The following is a 21180-nucleotide window of genomic DNA, read 5'->3' as shown; positions in this document are numbered from 1 at the left end:
CAATTGGATAAGGACAGTAAGTTAAATAAAAGGTTTGGGAAAGGAAGGTGAGGAGAGATTAGATTTGCAAAGACTGGATTGAAGTTGCGTCATACCTGGTCACGTTCTCCACCTCCTTCTTCATTGTAATTGAAGACATTTTCTCTAACATCCTCCCAACTTTCACGCTCTTCAGGAATGTGGTAAATTCCTCCTTTCCGAAACCCTGAACTTCCCCATTGACTCCACACCGTGTAGGAGACCAAGAGTGCTGGAAGAAATAAAGACACATATATGTTATGTGACTTATGACAAAGTATGATGCATGATAAAACAAGTAGATATATGACTCCTGAGACATTAAATCAACTCTTAATTTGACAATCAAATTCCCAGGTAAGAAATGCGTAATTGTTAATATATAAACAACTTATATTCAGGAATGTAAAGAATCATCTATGTATATTACATCATAGACTTCATTAAAAGGGTATTTTACTTACCTAAAGGAATCCATTTAAATAGAAGGCATTTTGGCCAATCTCTGGCCTTTCACCAATCCTGAGTAAATAAGATACCCAAAGTAAGTAAAACACTGTTTTAATGAAGGTTACAAGTGTAATATAATCATGGAGTCTCTACTATTCTGAGACGTGTATGCAATTTATCAATAGGAAAACAGTTTTATGGTGTTATTAACTTTTCAGCCAAAGTGCGCCTGAAACTGGACACACTGCGAACATCTCTTTTTGCCCCACACTCTTAAGGAGGCTTGCCTGTCAAGGTCATAAACTTTCTAGAGAAAGATCTCTTCCTTCCTAATACATGAACAGCAGGTACTAGCTGTAGGTCCTACTTATTACAAATGTAAGGGCTCAGGGCAGGTGAGAGTTTCAGATGGTTGTGGCTGCACACAGATTTGCACACACAGATGGAAAGCTCTTATTTAAGAAGGACTGAAAATAAGTGATTCTGAAAGAGAGAAGTCCTAAATTTGCTTGAACTGGCTTCAAAGCAACTAAACTGTAACAATGTGCTGATGCCTGTCTCTCAGCATCCTCAAATGAACTCCCAACTGGTGATCTCCAGAAAAAGTGAAACACTGATCACAACATCCAAGGGTAAAGCAGACTTGATTCAATGGAGCAAGGTACAAGATTAAAAAGAAAGAAAAAAGGGACTTGCGTTCCTACCTAGGAAGACAAGGAGGCACATGCTGATTGCCAGAATAGAGCCAGAGCTGAGTCCAACGGGTCTTCCAGCCTTCACCTGGCTGATTTCACACCATCTTCCCTTGTAACCTTCAGGGCACTGGCAGATAGTCTTGTCTTGGGATTGAGCCACACAGGTACCCCCATTCCTACAGGTCCAGTGTCCACAAGGTGATGAGGTACAGTGTCTGAGCCCTGTAAGGTTGTCAGTCACTTCTACCTTCCCAGCTGGGCACCTGAACAACAAAAGCAGAAGATATCTTTTAGGCAAGCAAAGCACCTGGTGGTGGTGTCTTGTGCAAAGTTTGTTACTATTTCTTTGAAGCTGGTAACTAAAGTCTTTTCAAGCAGACCACAAATCCAACACTGAGAGTATGAAATACATGTAAAGTCTAACATAGTGAGCTAGTAGGCTTATGAAAACATGAACGTATGTTCTGCTTTCCCTATCCAGAAGATATGCAGAAGAGCTTCATTCCTTCCTTAAAAAAGGGATCCATCAGCTTCTGAACAGACTAACCCTTTTTCTACAGATGTGTTCAAAACCCCTAGAAAGAAATGGAATGGGAAAAGGGCTAGCAAGCACTTAGTATAAGCTCTGTAATGTTCACTTGGACCTTTGGGAGAGATGCCATTGACCTCCTCGGAATGACCCATCTTGTCTTTTAGGACTGCACAGAAAGCAATTTCTTCTGATATGTAATTGGAGAGGCCATGGACGAATACCATGAGGGCACAGACCTGCTTTCTGCAGTCCAAAGAAGAAATACTAGTGAATAAATGGAAGAGTCTTCATATTGTTCTTTCACAAGTAGACCAAAGAAAAGGCACACTTAAGACCATCTCACAGCCTCTTTCAGCAATGAATCACCAGGCCTCAGAAGTGCCAAATTTTGGCTGAATTGAAAGAATTCCAGTGGCTCTTTCTCCCAGTCTTGCACATATGTATGTTTGGGGTTTTTTTAACAGAAATGCCTATATTTTGACTTGCATATTTTAATACAAATTTTGAAAATTTTCTTTAAAGAAGCTGGTAGACTTTGGTTCTGACCCTGGGCAGCCAATTTTAGAATCCAGTTTTGTGACAGTCTAATTTTGAAAGTGTCATTGATTCATAGAAAGTATGATTAATTTCAACTTCTTTACAGAAAATATAAGTAAATATATATCGTATATGCAATATGTATTTATACATGTATATATGCATGCACTATATATGCTGTATAAGAATACATATATTTTCACACAGAGGAAAGAGCAAAGCTTTTGCAATCCACCTTTTATCAAAGGGCGTTTCACTTCCTCACTGGCCTGTGAACTTCTTACCATGGAAAAAATGGTGGAATAAATAGGTTCTATATCAGACTTGCAGGAAAAGACAAGTGTGGTCCATGATGGCAGATGGGATGGAGAGAAGGATTTGTCCTTGGGATGCCCCTCTCTGGCCAGCAGCAGCAGGGATTTTCACTGTTAGAAGCAAATTGCCTGAACTAAGGTGGAAAGAAAATGCTTCCCAAACACCCCTGTATGAAAACAAAAGCTTAACGTACCGGCACTCATATTTCCTCCACAGGTCTACACAAAGGAAAGGGCTGTAACAGGGCTGGCTGCTGCAGGCACTAGAATGGCATCCCATCGTGACACCTTGCCGCCTCAGAATTAAGCCAAACTCTGTGCTTTTGCCTTCCACGAGAAGCGGCTGACCATTCAGCTGGACATCACGCATACAACCTGTATCAAAGCAGGGGAGTATACAGAGAAATACATTGAGTTAGCAACTTCCCCACCTCAAGCCTTGCCCCCAACACATATGCAGGAGACCTTACATCATTGTAGAAAACTTAAAACGTTTCAAAAAAAAGATTACTTTTTTTACTGATACCACTTATCAGTTTTATTTTAGAAGAGCTACAAGACATGTGCCTATGTGCTCTGGCCCATCTACAGATCAACAATGCTTTTCCAGGACAGCTTGGCTGTACCAATGCAACAGTTTAGCAGAACTGTGCTATGAACCAGAACAGCTCCACTAAATTAATCTAGATTTAAAATATAATCTTATAAGTGGGGCTGAATGAGAAAAAACATAATGGAAAAAGGTGTCTTCTTGTTGAGCCACAATCTCAAAGTCCCAGCACCCCACCCCAGAAAATGGAGACAGCACTATGAACTGCCTTGCAAATCCTTCTCCTCCTACCAGGAGGTGTTGTGTCTGTTCCTTAAAGCCTTCCAAGGCAAAAGGGGAGTGAAGATTGCAGCATGAGTTCCCTGCCTTGGGCCTTTGGCAAGGGAAGTAAAAATCTGAAGTGCTCTTTTTTCATATCTACAGGAAATCTCACATCTTCACTAGGATACAATGGCAAATAGAGAGCTGAACACTGGCTCTGAATTCCCTAGAAGAGGAGGTGATATTATTTCATGGGCATGGTAGTCTCCATGGGAATTCTTACCCGGGTTTTAGACTCTCCAATACACTCAGAGATGCCACTTTTAGACTTTAATTCCCTCCTTTTAGGAACCCGTCATATCGCTTACCTTGGAAATCACTCTCTGAATGATTGGGAAGGTGGTTTCCTAGCACAACGCTTGCCAAATCCATTTCAAACCATCTATTCGTACCCAAGACAGAGGTCACTTCTTGATCACCTCCACCACTGTTAACGCGCAGGGTAAACTCATTGTTGTAGCGCTCCATGGTCAGAAGAACCCACTGGCCATTGTTTATACGTAATGTCCTCATTCTCAGAGAATGATTTTTGTCCCCCAAGCTGAAGTTAACGCTAAAAAAACCCTCAACCACCTAGAGGAAGATGATGAATATCTTTAATAACAGAAATGTACTTCTAAATGTTATTACACAGTCACGCCTCAGGAAATGGACCCCAGTTTTTAAAATGAAAATGGCACTCTTGTTTTTAAGTGCTTTATTCCTGGATAAAAATTATCACAAAAAAAACTGCAGTTCCAGGAATTATCAACTCTTTTCTTTACAGGTGACTCTTCTAACTCACATTAACCTTTTTATCAGTCTTGTTCCTACTGATGTCTACCTCTAAGTCTTCCCAGCTGACCCTCCTGTTACAACTGGAATAATTAGCCTCTGTCTAGCTAATATAATCCAGACAGGTTTTTGCAGCAGCAACAAAAATGTAGAGACAAGTTTTATAGACAGAGACAGATAGAAGCAAAGGGAAAAGGCAAAAAGGACAAAACAATCTTCCCCATTCATGTGTATCACATGCACTCACCTGTACAATTTGCTGAGAGTGAAACAACTAGAATCTATGCTATGAAAGGGTAATACTGAGAAGGACAACACAAATGAGAGTAGTTGCCCTCATGTGGAGAATTATTGCTCTTTATTACATTACAGAATAGGTGTCCTTAATCGGAAACTGCATCTTTTTCTTTTACTAGGGTACTCCATGACAAATTAAGAGCGCTGAAGCAGAATGGCTTTTGGACTGCTCACCTCCAGTTGGATGTATCCATTCCCATCTGCAGAGGACAAGCTGAGAAGGGTGCTGTGGGAGATACGGGTGCGTACCATCAGCTGAATCTGAGTGCTGTGAGTGCTGAGGATGCTTCTCAGCTCATAATGGATCCAACTGTCCCTTCCAAAAGCCCATTCTGGAAGAACTAAGCACAACATATACAAAACCAAAGTGAAAATCTGAGAAATTACTGCTCCCTCAGATCTCTGCTGCTCGAGAATTAACCAGTCTGAATGTCAGAGTTTGAATTCTTAAGAAACTTTGGCGATGTAATGAAGCATCATGGAAAGCATCCCCTCACTGCCAAGGGCATTAAGGGAAAAAGAACAAATTAAGGATATAGAATTTAGGCAGGAAAGGGACAATTAGATACTGCCTCTAACATTCTGCCTGTCACAAACAACATGTTCTACCCAATCATGCTTAAACTGAGCCCACTAACTTTTTTTTTAAGATCTGAAACATACCATCCAGTAAAATAGTTGTTATTGATCTGAAGACAAAAAAAAAAAAAGAGAATCTGTTTCTTTCAGTAGCTTAGTCCTGTGGTTAGTAACCTCACTGTTAGAAAGTATGCACTTCCCATTTCAGTTGGCACAAGAGAAAACCTCAGGGCAGGCAAAGTCATGTGTTTTGGTTTTTTTTTAATTGCAAAGAGAGATTAAGCCAGTGTTTATTATTTTAACTAGGGAAAATGCACTGAAGTTAATTCTTTCCCCACCATCCTGGGGAATCTATCTGAGAATTGTCCAGCAGAGAGTTTGATGAAGTTGCACTGCACACTTCTGTGGAAATCGAAAACCGCTAAAAAACTCAGACCCTGGTGCCCTTAGGCAGCAGGCACCCATTCTAGTCTCACTACCTGACAGCAATCCTAGATTTCCTTGTTCTGGGCACAGCTTAGTTGAAAAAATAAGTTCCCTCTTACCAAATAAAGACATAGTCCAAGTTAGTTACTAGACAGGAAGAATGCTGGGTCAGCAATGGCTAATCTGAGTCAGTGTCACACAAGTAGAAATCCAAAGAGTACCCAGCTCATCCTGGGGCATTTAGTCTGGTTCCCAGGACATGAAATATCAAATGATTAAGAGACTTCATTTCTGCACTCTCATTTCCTCTCGCTGTTTCTCCTCTTTCTTTTCTTTCTTGAAGCATGTTTTCTTTTCTCCTCTAGCTTATTGCCCTCATATTATTCTTCATAACCCACTGTTCTCTCTTGTTCACCATCTCTGCAGCTACAGGCTCTAACTGATGAGCAGGGATGGCTTTTCTTGGGACACTGCAGTGACTCCTGTCCCCAGCTGTCTGCTCCTTGCTGCGAGCATGGCTCAGCCATTCACAAAGCACCAGCTGAACACCAGCATTTTGCAGCCCAATATATTAGAAGAAGCTGGAACCAATCAAAGTTTTCCTATTACATCCGCATACGACTTACGGATTTTGAGTAATTACTTTCTGAGCATTTGGTTTGTCCCACAGTGGTGAAGGGTAGGAGCCAATACAGCAGTTGGGCTTGTGAACCAGCATCCCAAGATCATGCAAAACAGAATAAGATATAAAGCTAGGCAGATGTTTATAAACCAGTATCATCTGTCTGCAAAACATATAACTGAACTATATTAACCATTTCTGTGGTCATTATAAACACGATAAACAGTGAAGGCTTCAGGCCTAGAGCGTGCCAATTACAAGTCCAGTCCTCACCCCACTGGACAGACAGAGCTTCCGCTGAGTAATTTACTGTCACATCTTTTAAGTCTTGTGTGGCAGATGGAGAAAGGAAGAGAGGGTCTGGCTTTATTATTGTTCTGTATACAAGAAAGAAAAGTAACCACACTGAGCTCAAAGGATGTGTGTAATACATCACCAGTCCTGTCTATTAATCACAGCACATTGACTCAACACTACCTCACCTGTGCTCCTTCCCAACTGCTCACTGCTGCTCATCCTCACCTGTAGCTCCTTCAAACTACAGGAACAAGGACGCTAAGTCTCTTCCAACACTTCAGAAAGCCCCCAAAGTTATGGGGCACTGGTGCTCATTATAGACTGTTACGATCAATCCCATAATTTGTACCTTGTGCGTAGAGGGAGAAGGCAGACACAGGGCAGGAAAAGTCCCAATAAACACCTGTAACTCACTTCTGATTCTGCTTCAGAGAAATGGCTGCTGAAGGTATTAAGATAGGGAGGACAGAGCCAAGTTCAAGTGTGTGTCCCCTGTACCCTGAACATGACTGTGGGCTACTGGAAGTTAAATAATTTATTTCCTAAATTTTTAAATTGTGTTAAGATTTTGCACTTTCTTACTATGTCTCTGAGGTTATCATTATCCACCCTTGCATGCCTTTGTTCTCTGATACATGTTTCATGCTGATTTTTGTACAGGATAACACATTTGCTGGAGCCAGCCTGATATTATGTCCCCACATGCACCCACTGCTGTCGTCTAGGGGCATTGCACAATCTTCAATTCATTCCAGTGACAGAGGCAAACGGAATTATCCACATTTTACAGATGGAAAATTGGGCCTGAGGACTTGAGGGCTGTCCCCCAAGTTTTGCAGAGAGAACCTCATCACTCTTATAACTGCTGCAAGATGACAAATAGTACCATGTTCATTAAACTACGTTTTGTGATCAGCATGATCAGAGGAAGAAGGCACAATGCAGAATGTTTCATCTTTCACCACTGAGAAATAAGATGCTGTGATAAAAAGGACAAAACAACCCATCTGACACTTGCCTCCCCCACAAAGTAAAGCAGGTCTCAACAAGACCCTCATCTGTGGCATTATCTTTATTCAACAAGAGTTAGAAGGATCTTTACATTGCTGCAGATCTAAATCACTCCCAGAGTAAAGCATGGTCTTACTAGGCTACTCAGTTCAAAGTTGTGGCAAATTTAGAGCATTATATGTGATGCTGCTCCCACAGATCCTCACCATGAATTTCTCCCTAGTACTTGCAGTACCTTTTTCACACGCTGGTCCAGCATATCCTGGGGAACAGTCACAGCGAAAGAAATCCCAGCCACCAACACACTTGCCATGGGCACCACAGGAGGCCATCCCACCACTCTGACACATTTCATCCATAGGGACACAGCCGGGAGCACTGTTCAAGGACTCTGCAGGGTGCTCTAAATCGTAGACCTGGAAAAGGACAAAGAGAAGCATCACATCAGGTGTCTACAGTTAACAGCAGCAAACCCAAGACTGGTCTTAGTAGCCATACCTTACTATCAACAACGACATTGCGTATGCAGCCAACAAACCCTCTGAAGTGCCTTTGTGAATCGTGGTAAGGCACAGTCTTCTTAACTCCACCCAGCTGCAGGGGCTGATGGCCACTGAAGAGCCTGCCCATGCTGAAGGGAAGGAAGGAAAAGAAAGAATTAGTGGCATGCAAAACACGGCAACTTGGCTGATACTTTTCCCCCTCTTTTTCCTTAGATCTTTTGAGTAATTATATTTCCAGTTCTTGGGGGTTTTTTACCTTTGAGATCCCACAGTCTCTCCGGAGGCTTCACAGGCAGACAGATCCATTTGGGAGATCTTCTTAATGACACTGTCATTGTCTCCAACTGAGACATTCATGCAGTGGTCAAGGATCAGCTTCACTTTCTAGAGAAAGGCATTATTTAAAACAATTGCATCCAGAGATGTGCATGTATTTTAATTACACATTTTCTTTCACTTAGCAGAAGGGGGAAGTAACTAGCAATTACAGTGCAGGAAACTTTATTAAAATAATAAAACACTTCCTCATACTAAGCTGGAAGGTTATTGCATGTGGCGTATAACTAAGGAGCCACACAAAAGAAAGATCTGACTCTACCATGACCATGCCAAGTCACTGACATGACAGAGGGAAGATGGGATTTTCTTGGAGTTTTCTGCCAAATCAGAACCCAGAGAGACAATCTAGCAGAGTAGACGGTCTGCCAGGCTCCCCATCCCAGATCCTGACATGCCCCCCCAGCTTGTCTTATGCAGGAGAGGAAGGGGGATCCTAGCAGATGCATTCACCAGCGTTACATCGGCAAGATGTTCCCCTTACACAAACGCATATCTACGTCCTTTGTGCTGTGTGTCTAAAGTCACTTGGTGGGGCCAGGTTTCCTGCTGAGAGAAATTAAGAATATTTTACTCCATCAGTCCAGGAAGCATCTACCCTCTGGATTATCACAGCTCTGTAGTCTAAGTGATAGATAGGATCATTAAACAAAGAAAATAGCAGGGCCAGTTTCAAAATTGGATTGGGATTCTCCAGGCCCTGTTCTGCTTTACTGCTTCAAGACTAAGGGGATGTCTGAGCTGACAAACTTCAATCCCTGCCGTTGCAGAGATGACAAAAGACTGATTGACAGAAGAGCTCTACAGAAGGAAGAATTTGGAAGGAATAGCTAAGCACATGAATTAACACTTCCACAGGATTGTCCATATTTACACTTGCCTTTCCATCATTTATAATTTTAATATTGTGCCAGCGGCGATCTGCAACATTAACTTTTTGTGACAGCTGCAGGAAAAGCTCACCAGAGCTGTGGCTCACAGTCAGCGACGGGACACCACCAGAGAGCTCTGCAAAGGAGAGACTCTTATTGGATATGCATTAACCATGTTCCCACTCAAACTCAGTTGAAATGACTGCTGCAGTTAGAGTTTAGTTGGAGGAGTTCTTTAGACAGCTTAAAATAATCCAGCTTCTAACACAGTGACACAGGATACAAACTGGGCACACAGGCAAATTGTTCAGCATTCTCCAAAAGTAACTTTCTCAACATTTTTTTTTAAAAACCCTATCAACTCTAAGTAGAATCTCACCTTCACACAAACACAAAGAATGAATACTCTTTAAGGTGCTAACCTAAAGCCAGAAAATCTTCCCGTTCTCCACGCTGCCCTCGTGCCACTGGTCCATGGTACAGCAGAAGGCCATCGGCAACTTCAGTGATAAACTCTAAGGAGATGCGGCTCTCAAAGCAAGGCTTAAGAGGAGGGAACCAGGCATAACCGTGGCCTCTGAAGCTGTGTTTTGTCTGCTGGCAGTCTGGTCCATGGAAATTTGCAGGACATTTGCATCTATTAAAAAAATAAATAAAAGCAAAAATCCACCATCCAAGCAGAAGTTGCGAGGGGCTCTTACCACAGCAGGATTCCCCACTTTAAACACAGGAGCCCATGTTGCCTAGGCCATAGTGCAAGTTAAGCACTAACAATGCTTATGTCAAAAAATGTTCCCTATTGTCTGGTTTGTACAAACACAATTTAGCTTTAGTTCTAAGTGAAAATATGTCTATGCAAGAATATTCTGTGAATAAATGATGGAGCCGTTGTAACACACAAAGCACACGAAAACCTCTAATCTCTTCAGCAAAAAAAAAAGAAACCCGCTTTTCACTAGGCTTCGTTATCAGCTTGTTTAAAGACTTTATAATGTTGACAGGGAAAGCAAAGGAATCATAGAATCATAGAATACCAGGCTGGAAGGACCTCAAGGATCATCTGGTCCAAATTTTCTTGGCAAAAGCTTGGTCTAGACAAGATGGCTCAGCACCCTGTCCAGCTGAATCTTAAAAGTGTCCAATGTTGGGGAACCCACCACTTTCCTGGGGAGATTATTCCAACAGCTGATTGCTCTCATTGTGAAAAATTTTCCTCATGTCCAATTGGAATCTCCCCAGAAGGGTTTGAGAAGGTAATGTCACCCAGAAAAAGTGAGAAAAGGTGTGACAGTCGTAGAACTTGACATCTTCACTCTTATTGCAAGCTACTTGCTGGTTTATTTCCTTTGCACTACCAAAAATAGTTGCTTGGGGTTTTTTCCTTATTACTCTGGGGATTCTGTAGAAAAGAGTAATCACAGCGTGACAATAACAAAACCTGTAAGGGGGAAACCAAAGGAGCAACAGAAATGGGCAGGAGGACAGGAAGGAAGACCAGCTGGGCGCCTCTTTCTTAGTTTCTGCTTCCCATAGATTGCTAGTACCTACAGAGAGCAGAATGGCAGGGGTAGGATGCAGAAAAAAAATCACTCACAAAACCACTGAAAATGGAGCAGAAGCAAAGAAACCTCAGACTTGAGCAAATGATATGTGGCAGAGCCTACCAAGGGTTTCTGGGCAGCAAAATTTCCCTGGTTGATTACATCTGAGCGGCAATGTCAGACTCAGATCTTTACCATGACCAGGGTTTCTGCAGCTTCAGTCTGAGTCCAGTCACACCTATCAAGGGTGCTCAGAAGAGGCTGGCCAGTTGTTTCTGCTTTCCAATGTTGGGATGACCATTTTTAAGCAAACATGCCTAAGGCTTGCCTTCTGGAAGGGGACCAGGCTCATTCTGAGCCTGTGATTAAAACGTTTAACAGCATTAAGGTAGGCTGCACAAAATAAGAGCATTTTGCAGGGTGGCATTCATGGAACCAGTGCGGCCTGCAAACTTCCCAAGGTTTTCCCAGAGACTATGACAAACCTAGTACTTACCTGAAAATAGAGGTTTGTTTGCAAGACCTGTCCATGAAGTATAACAAAACTCAGATCTGCCACAGTGAGAAGACATGCAATGATGCCTCCTCAAGCTTCCAGTCATCCTTCCTACAGACTGAACTAGAAGCATTTTGTTTGGACAGCAGACAAAGCTTTACCAACCTGTAGCCCAACTCAGTATCCACGCACGTGCCACCATTGAGACAAGGGTTTGTCTGGTATGAGGAGCAGGAGAGATGAGGACTCTCCCGAGCTGCACAGCCACACAGGGCATGATTCAGGACCGTCACAGACACCAGCGAAATGCTTCCAGCTGTGGTTATTGTTGGCACACGACTCTGTTCATGCTTGCTGATGCATCCGCTGCTATGAGTGCAGTTTGCAGTCACGCATTCATCAATGCCAATCTGGGTGATATTTATATCCAAGATGTTTTCCAGCTGTGGAGAACAATTAGTTGCATTCATCTGACTTTTCCACAGAAAGGAAACTCACAAATGAGAGCAATGAAAAGCCCAAGTCTTACTTATTTTCAAAACTGGTTGCTGTACCACTTCCTTCCAACATCTACCTCACCCTAACCAGCCAAAGGCAGTTCAACCTGGCATCTGTTAAGGCCAAAGCTTTGGTATAAATAGCAAGAGTAAGCACTTAGATGACAAAATTATTGTCATATTCATCATAAGCTGAGTGGACAAATTTTAATCACTGATGGTTCTGATGGATTATTTACATAGCATCTGAGCTGTATTTTTAATTTGGACTTCTGTCTTAAAAATACTGGGAAGGGTGGACAGGCGTTGGTCAATGAAAACATAACTTTTCTGGCAGGAGCGAGTTGGTACTGCAGCACTGATTCTAAACATAACTCTACCAACAGACACATTTCCAACAGAGCGAGTCATTTAACTCTTATCAATACTTTTTTTGCAAGAGGGGCAGCAACTTTACTAAATCGTCAATGCACATTTCCAACCTGGTTTTCCACTGCAGAGTGGTTATTTTACTGCTTTGTCCTCTTAACTCAGAAAGTTGGAACTTTTGACTGGTTTGTGAGTTTCAGCTACAGAACATTTCTCTGTAGAGGACTAAAAATTGAAACATTAAGACACCATGTAGAAAGGCAACAGCCAAACACAGTCTTTATACAGAGTTTCACAGTCTTTTCAATAGGAAAAATATGTTCACATTCCTAAAAGCTCATTGTGTTTCGGTGACTTAATATGTATTTATAGGCTGGCTTTCAAAACATTGGTATCTGCAACTTTTAGTATAAGTGCTAAAGGACTGTTTGACTTTACTGACTAAAACTATCCATTTTTCTCACACGTTACTCCCTCAGTCATTCTAAGTATGCGCATTCACTAGGCAATGGATATTATCTGAATAGACACAAAGAGAAGATGCTGTGGTTTCATATGTAGTATGGGTACTTACCCACGCTCTGGAGGCTGCTACGTTGCCATTAAGTTTTTCTGCTTTGTAATAAGGTGGACCATAAACCGCAAACCAAACATCAACCCCTCGGGTTTGACTTGGGCTTTTTAATACACTGAAAATGTGAACATTTTCCAGTTGGACTGATATAATTTCTGAAAGCAGCTTCTTCATCTGGTAGTATTTACTCTGTTTTTCAGGGGGTTGGGATATGAACTCCTCTGGAGTGATATCTGTAATAGAAGTTAAAAACCTGACAAACACATATCTTGCAACTGCTGTAGCAATAAAAGAGAGGACCACCACAGAATAAATATTAAGGTTGCAGAAAATGGACTGAACTGCAAATTCAGGAGTATTTTCATGTTTAGGTTCTGAAATTTTCCATGCTGGCTTTTGCTCAGAGTTTGTGTTCTGAAGCTTTTTGACTCTTAATAATTTCTTGGTTTTGTTCTTTTAAATCAGAAACATGTTTAAGAAGATTTTACTTTTCCACAAATATTGAAACAATTTGATGAATTTCAAGCAGACACATGTTCAAATAAAGTTTTTTTCTGAAATATAAATTGCTGTTTTGTTAAAAAGTTATGTAGAAATCTTTCATCTCTGTATTCTGCATCAGACAAGCATTTCTTGCTGTCTTTTTTCTCCATAGATGCTCCTTCACATGCAGTGTCAGAGGACCATGCAAACAAAGATGCATTTTCAAACCCTTACCTAGAAAACTGTTAACTCCCATCCCATGTCTAAGAGCATTAGAATTCTAAGTAACACAGCAGTAACATTAAACAGGTAGATTTCAGTATTATGATCCTAACATACCTCATCACATTGCTTACCTTTTATTCGTATAGAACCAGCATTATGGAGGGCATCATCTTTGATTTCCTTCACTATAACCTTTACGGTTGAGACAACATCTGGCCAGACTCCGTCAACGACTCGAACTCTTATGTTGTATGTTCCTGGTGGGGTTCCTTCTTTAATAGTCAGCAAACCTGAGTTATCATTAAGGATAAAGTACCTGTAATAAGAGTTAAGCCAAGGAACAAGCTATGAGAAGTTCAAAAGCTAAGTAGTAATTATCACGTCTGATGGTTTTTCTGATCCACTTTATTTTGAGAAAGCTATCAAAGAAAGCAGGTGTGCTCCCTCATGAAGGGACAAAGCAGAGCAGAACTTTTTTGCATTGCCTTCTGTTGGCTCCTGATGACTCTTCACCAGTATATCAAGAAGGTTTCTTCCTGCTTCTATGCCATATTAACTGAGTGGGAAGACTCAGGCTACTGTAGTCATAACTTTGGAAACAGTGCAAACTCCTACTTTAGATACATTCATTGAGAGTGACACCTCTGTCAAAACCTCCAAATGGCACATGTACATCTCAACCCTGGTCACAATCCAGACACCTTGGTGTGAATACATCCAATACAAATAAGGTCTTAAAACCAGTGGTGACATGGAAACACCAGCTCTCCAGGAGCCTGGCTGAAGGAGGATGGAAGTTAGTGGGTATTTTTTCTGTAGTGGCTCACTGATACTGATTATGGACATGACTGTGAACAGGAATTCAGAATGGTATTCTAGCCCATCAGGCAATGGGAAGCAGACCGGTTTGGCATGCAGCGTTATTTACTGCAGCCTACCACTCAGAAGGGCTTTTGGAGAGCTACATGCAAGCATCTAACCAACAAAATGCTTTTGCACACTTGTTTTCAAAAAAAAGGCAGTTTAAATACTTTTAATGGTTTTGTCTGTGGACAAGTTTTCCACACATTTCACCCAACTCCCATTTTTCTCTCCAAATACCTTGATGTTTTCCCTTCAAATTGGTAGATTTTGCGATCCCAATCGTCATCATCAGGGGCATGGACCTGGCCCAGTACAGTTGTGGGGAGGATACCTAAAACAATGTAGCATATAAGTGGCACAGTTGGACCTCTCACACATACACAAACAGGTTGGTCATTCAAGTCTTATTAGTCTGTCTTAAGTCTAAAACCTCTACGAAAATAGTTGTGATAGTTCTTGAGAGAAGATGTGCACCAGTTTGCAAATACCACATGTTGTCCTGCTTATCAGGTGTTTGCTGTATGGCTACATAGATTTAATTCAACAGGTGGCTGCAATGAAAAGCAATGTGAAGGAAAAAAGAAAAGCCACCTCTGAGGAAAGATGTAAGAGATATTCAGAATTACTCATTTTCGCTACTTCGGCTGCAGTATCCAACCAGCTTACAGAGTGGTTTAGACAGGGATTGTGGCTTGGCAGGATAAACAACCAAAATGCTGACAAGGTTATAAAGGGCAAAAAACAATAGCAATTTGGAGGAAATTAAAGCAAGGTAGAGAGGCTGTCCAAAATACAGTAACCAGGCTTATTTTGGGTAGATGGTGAGACTTTGGGGTGAGATGGAAAGCAGCATGTATTCTGCTGGTTTTGCATCCTCTCAGCAAGGCTCACAAATTAGTATTTCTTTTGTTTTACAAAAGCTATTTCTGAAGGAAAGGTCCCCAGGTATCTGAATTTATAGATCTACTGAGTAAAGAATCAAGGATCACAAAGAAGAGGAAAAAATGTGGGACTTCACCTTTGTCGTGATTTGCCTAGCTAGCAGCTAGGCACCACACAGCTGCTTACTCACTGCCCTGCCTCCCAGTGGGGTGGGGAGGAGAATAAAAAAAAAAAAAAAAGTAAAACGCATGGGTTGAGATAAGAAAGATTTAATAACTAAAGTAAAATAAAATGTAATACTAATAATAATACTAATAATTATTATGATGAAAAGGAATATAATAAAATAAAACAAAAAATAAAACCCAAGAAAAGACAAGTGAAGCACAATGCAGTTGCTCACCACCCGCTGACTGATGCCCGAGCAGCGATCTGCTCCTCCTGGCCAACTCTCCCCATTTTATATACTGATCATGATGTTCTATGGTATGGAATATTCCTTTGGCTAGTTTGGGTCAGCTGTCCTGGCTATGCTCCCTCCCAGCTTCTTGTACACCTACTTGCTGGCAGAGCATGGGAAACTAAAAAATCCTTAAGTTAGGATAAGCACTACTTGGCAGCCACTAAAACTTCAGTGTGTTATCAACATTATTCTCACACTAAATCCAAAACACACTGTACCAGCTACTGAGAAGAAAATTAACTCTATCCCAACTGAAACCAGGACAACCTTGTGAAAGGGAACAGCACAAACCCTGACAACTGAGGGACTGCATGCAAAAAGGAGAGAAAACTGTATCTCTCCTGCAATTATGGCAACATTCATTGGATATTTTGCAGGAGACAGTATACAGGATGCCCTAGTATTTGACTCCAACATCATATGAATGTAACATAAAACATGATAGTAGCCTTCTGATTCTGTGTCTCCTTAATATTTTAAATAACCAAAGATCTGAAGACTTGAATAGTCCCTCCCAGAAATTAACAGTACAGATGAGTTTAATCTTTAAAGAAGCAACTAAAAGGGAATTCAGGCTTAATGAAAAGATCTGGTACTTAGGCTACAAGCAGAGCTTCTCAGCAAATAGCAACCAGACTTGGTTTCAACTTTACAATAAGCTGAACACAAGCTGCTGTTGTGAGCACACAACAGGCATAACAACATTTCAGTACAAATAAATGTCAACAGCATCTACATAGTAGTTTCTAGTGTGCCCAGAATAGACAATCTATTTAATGTGCTATTGACCCACAGGATACACAGCAGAGTAGGAGAGGAAAGAATGACCTGAACCTACATGGTTGCAAGTGTCCCAAAGTGTTTTTACCTGTGTGGTTTATTTTGCTGTTGGGCTTATTATGTGGGGACACTGGATCACAAGAGAACTGCTAGCTAATTGCCAAAGCAAGAAGGGAAAGGTGGCTTCTCTTGCACTGCCGGCAGCCAACATTCACAGAAAATTCCCCCATAACAGCATTTGTCAGCTGAAGGCTTATATGAATGTCTCAGGCAGTTTACACGAGTTCAGCTTAAGTGTATTCACTAAAACTGAACTCAGTCTGGAGGAGGAAAAAAAGGTTTAAAGTGGAGGAAGAAGGTTCTCAGCATTCAGACTCATCGCTTCTCAGCAACATTATGAATTTTGTTAATTTTTTCCCCCCTGAAATGTTAATGCTGCTGGAAAACTGCATCTGAAAACAAGAGACCATTACTCAAGTTTGATAGAAACATGCATATTAGCAGCCAGCTATGGTCTTCTTTCAAGGCTGGCTCAGTTTCTTCCACAAACCAAGTGGCCCGGAGTTCTGCACCCCACACACCTACTGCTTTCTGATGGGGCTTAAGTAAACTTCAGTAGCAACTCTACTAAGATCTTAGCTTATGTGGAACAGGATGGAGTCCTCCTGTGAATCTCACAGCTACTCCTTTGACCTTACTGTCACACTTGGAAGCAAGCATCAGGGAGTGATTTACCATCATAGCTGTAAATGAGACATTCCATGTAGCCAGCAGAATGCGGGTGGTCATTTTGGTCCCCGATATTCACGGTCAGTGTGTTAGTGGAGCTCATTGGTGGGATCCCGCTGTCTGTGATCAGGACGGGCAGGTAGAACACCTTGTGCACTTCCCTGTCAAAGGTACGCAGCGCAGTGAGCAAGGCACTTCCATTGTGTAAGTCCTGCAAATTGAAGTTAGTCAGGCTATCGAAATCACTGAGAAGGTGAAAGGAGAAAGGTGCTCCGTTAGCAGCAGTGTCTCGGTCCTTAGCGTACAGCAATGTAGAGGTCTCATTCATTTGGACGACCTGTGGAGAAGCTGTGTTTTCCCAGACCACTGGGTTATAATGAGCCTCAAACTCTGGCCCGTTGTCATTTACATCCTGCAGAGTCACCAAAACAGTGGCACTGCCAGTCAGAGGGGGCTGCCCCATATCGGTGGCAATGACAATGAGTTGGTACTGTGTCACTGTCTCATGATCCAGCAGTCCTGCAACCATCACCCACCCATCACTAGCCACAGAGAACTGGCCACCTGGGTCAGACTTGTTTAGCAGGTGGAAAGAAAACCTTCCGTTCAGGCCAGAATCCAAGTCAACAGCAGAAACCTGAACAACTTTGGTGCCAACTGGCGCGTCTTCCCCCAGTGCAGCCACTTCATAGAACTGGGGATAGAAGACAGGAGCGTGGTCATTGGAATCCTCCACATAGATCACGCAGTGAGCGACGCTGAAGAAATCCATGTCCTCTGCTTTCACAGTCAGATTGAACACTCTCTCATGAGGCTTCTCAAAGTCAATTCGCTTTCGTAGCCGGATAAACCCACAGTTGTTGACTTCATCTGTCTCTATGGAGAACTTGCGGTCGTTGTCCCCATCAAGGATGCTGAACGTCACCATGGCATTTTCTCCCTCATCTCTGTCCACAGCAGACACCACTGCCACCTCAGTGTTAATACTTGCATTCTCAGAGACAAATGCTGTGTAGATCCTTTGCAGGAAGACTGGAGCATGATCGTTTACATCGGTCACCACAATAGTGGCGGTGCCTGTCCCAGTAAGCCCTCCTCCATCTCTGGCCTCAACCACTACTAGGTATTTGTCTTCCTTCTCCCGATCCAGGGACCCAAGCACTGTATAGATGGTGCCACTAACTGAGTCAATTGAGAACAAGTTCAGATTAATTTCATTTTGGACATTCTGAATGATGCTGTATGTTAGCACAGCATTCATACCAGCCTTTGGGTCATCAAGGTCCACGGCTGTCATTTCCATGACAGGAGTGTCTGCCGGAGAATCCTCAGGGACGTGGCCCATGAAACAGCCATCCAACACACAGAGGAAAAGGGGTGCGTTGTCGTTCACATCCCTCACGTCTATGATCACATCTGCAAAGCCAGTCAGTCCCTCCCCGCTCTCATCTGTTGCAAGAACAAGAAAGCGCCATGTTGATCGCTTCTCACGGTCTAACCTTTTATTTGCACTGATCTCGCCTGTGTTCTCATTGATGCTGAATTCGCTGCTGGCCCCCTGTCCGTGCAGGGAATAGTTAATGGCATTTTGATCAGCTGCTTGGTCGGGGTCTGTTGCAGAAACCTGGAACAAATCACAGCAGGTAAGTGTTTATGTAAAAGAAAAGGGGAAATCACTGCTCTTTTACTGATGGCAGTTGGTATGGTGCAGGCTAAATAAATAGCATGCATTTTAACAGCAAACATCTATTGGTTTGAGTCATTCAGGTCAAGTACTCTTTCAATAAACATCATGCGTGGTCTAGAGAAACAAAAAGATCACGTTTAGACAGACCAATATATTCTACTTCCAAGTATACTTTGGAAAGAGGAAATAACTGCAGGAAGAACCAAGTGGAAGTAGTTAACAGATGTGCTGAGCAAATGTTTCTTGTGAAACTCTTTGGAGCTGGAATACAACGGCAAACAGGGAGTGTTTCTCTCCAAGTGAATAGAAGGCTGCAAAAACAGGGTGGCCATGCATCCAAACTGATTATCAGCACAGGCCAGAGAGAACTCCCAGCTCCTGACTTGCATCCAGGGACTGTTTGGGAGACAGCCAGTTGGGCCAACCAAGCAATCCTCATGCCAGAGACTGTTCTAACAACAAAACAAAGAAGATGATCGAGTTCCAGAGTCAAAGAACAATCCCTGGTAATGTTTATTTGGTAGTATAAATATAGCTAAAGAGTCTGTGACTGAAATGCATGAGGTACGTGCATGAGCCAACCACACTATGCTTATACAGTTACTCAAAATATGCTAACTCTGCTTTGTAAAGCAGAGTTTTTTCGACATATAGAATGTCAATGTTTTTTTCGACATATAGAATCATAGAATCATTTAGGTTGGAAAAGACTCTTAAGACCATCGAGTCCAACCGTTATTTATGCTGGTCAAGGTAGCAAGTCCACCACGCAAATTCAACCAGGCTTTCTTTATTCTCTTCTTTACAGAAAGTTGCTAGCTAAATCCTAATACCAGGGCTCACCCGCCCTAAAGAAACTATCTTTTTGGATTTGTGTGAATCTGTGAATGGATGGGATTGAGCTGAACAAAAAGTTGGGTTTTGCCCTGCTTTGAGCAAACTGCTTTACCTTTAGGACAAGTACAGGCAGATCTGTGAGCTCCTCGAAGACGCTGCCCTGGTATTCATTCTGAGTGAAGATTGGTGCTTCGTCATTCTTATTGACAACATTGATGATGATAAGAGTGTGGTTTTCCCATTTTCCATCAGAAGCTACAAGACGGAGCTCATAATGTTGTTCTTGTTCATAATCCAGAGGCTGAGCGATGAAGACAGTTCCAACCTCAGGTTCCACATCAAAAACCCCTTTCACATTTCCTGATGTGATCTGATACCTTAGTTTGGCATTTGCACCTACAAGAGAAAGTAAACGACCACTGCCTGTCCACTATCTGAGCTCTGAATGCTCAATCCAGCTATACATGGTGGACATGTATCCAAGAGAAACCATATTTGCCCAGACTGTTACAGTGTGTGTGGGAGATAAAACATAGACACAGCCACAAACAGAATGATCCATGCATGTAATTGGAAGGGTATGTGTATGGTAGATTGCGAGTTAGGTCTCCATTTATATTTACAAATATAATTTGCAGTCACAGACAAGCACCTGTTTATTGACAATGAAGGAATTGTGTGCCTTTAATTTATTGGCATTCATTTACCAATAATAAAAAAGTAACATACTATTAAAATACTAGAAGCTATTTTTGCTCAATGTTTCCTAAGCCTCCCATTTCAAATGCCAATATTGCTTCAATATTTTTTTAACCACTGGGTGGTGCTAAAATATAACAGAAGTCCTCTATTTTGAGCAAGAATTCATCTCAGAAGACTATACCACCTGTACAACAGCAGTTGTTTGATTGATGCAAAACGCTTAGCAACAACAACAACAAAATTGTTTGGTGCTTCATGTTTACTTTTTTGAACAGGAAAAAAAATACATGACATTGCACTCTGGGATATGAAGTCATTTCCCAAATTAAATAGGTGAACTGCTAGGAGTAGAAAGAACATTCAGCATTTTAAATTGTGAGGCAGCAGTGGGTGAGAAGACTAGAGCAACATTGATGGCAAGAAAGTGAAAAGGCTGTGCTCGACATTAGTGTTTGGAAGAGCTTGGCTGCCTTTGCGGCATGAGTTTGAGCATCACTTGCTAGTCACTTTTGCCAAATTCTCTCAAGTGGAGCAGTCGGTTTTAAACGGCCTCTTTACTTCTCCGTCGTCGGCACTAAAAGGCGCGGGCGTTACAGCCCTGCCACCGAAAGGAACGGTCAGCTCCCACCTGCTCCCAGCAACATGTTCCTCTGGTGCTCATTTGGGCTATGTCACCAATGCACCAGCTTGCCTTCTTTCTTTCAATGGGTTTGTTTTTCTCCATCAAGTTGAGCTGGACCAACTCATAAAAGGAGCAAAAAAGCCACAGCAGAAGCAACGATGGAACTGACTGGTGGTGCATGCTGTTGGACTGGCTCAGCCCATCTGGTCTCGCCACACTGTAGGGGCAGTTTCACACCATCAGAGCTGATGTAAGTGTGAGCCCAAAAAGAAGGTCTGGCTCTCCCTTTTTTCCT

General features: G+C 42.1%; 1 protein-coding gene across 2 annotated transcripts in view; it reads right to left on the bottom strand.

Annotated features, from left to right (window-relative positions):
• The window catches only part of LOC126047444 (neural-cadherin-like), a 56274-nt gene that overhangs the window by 1194 nt on the left and 33900 nt on the right, over positions 1 to 21180 (bottom strand). Inside the window, exons 17-33 of one of the 2 annotated variants that reach the window (XM_049821104.1) lie at positions 19674 to 19957; positions 17044 to 18661; positions 14421 to 14514; positions 13451 to 13635; positions 12612 to 12844; positions 11337 to 11614; positions 9557 to 9771; positions 9139 to 9270; positions 8183 to 8306; positions 7922 to 8054; positions 7659 to 7839; positions 4663 to 4829; positions 3726 to 3990; positions 2741 to 2921; positions 1173 to 1426; positions 483 to 540; positions 138 to 250 (exon numbers count right to left, since the gene is read on the bottom strand). In XM_049821104.1, the coding sequence (XP_049677061.1) occupies positions 497 to 540; positions 1173 to 1426; positions 2741 to 2921; positions 3726 to 3990; positions 4663 to 4829; positions 7659 to 7839; positions 7922 to 8054; positions 8183 to 8306; positions 9139 to 9270; positions 9557 to 9771; positions 11337 to 11614; positions 12612 to 12844; positions 13451 to 13635; positions 14421 to 14514; positions 17044 to 18661; positions 19674 to 19957 (4388 nt within the window). In that variant the 3' untranslated portion in view covers positions 138 to 250; positions 483 to 496. Of the gene's footprint in view, positions 1 to 95; positions 251 to 482; positions 541 to 1172; positions 1427 to 2740; positions 2922 to 3725; positions 3991 to 4662; positions 4830 to 7658; positions 7840 to 7921; positions 8055 to 8182; positions 8307 to 9138; positions 9271 to 9556; positions 9772 to 11336; positions 11615 to 12611; positions 12845 to 13450; positions 13636 to 14420; positions 14515 to 17043; positions 18662 to 19673; positions 19958 to 21180 lie in introns of those variants that run through there. The other variant, XM_049821097.1, reaches the window with a different exon arrangement.

This window comes from Accipiter gentilis, chromosome 2, assembly GCF_929443795.1.
Source record: "Accipiter gentilis chromosome 2, bAccGen1.1, whole genome shotgun sequence".
NCBI classification, from domain to species: Eukaryota; Metazoa; Chordata; class Aves; order Accipitriformes; family Accipitridae; genus Astur; species Astur gentilis.
This window is presented reverse-complemented; position numbering and strand designations above follow the sequence as displayed.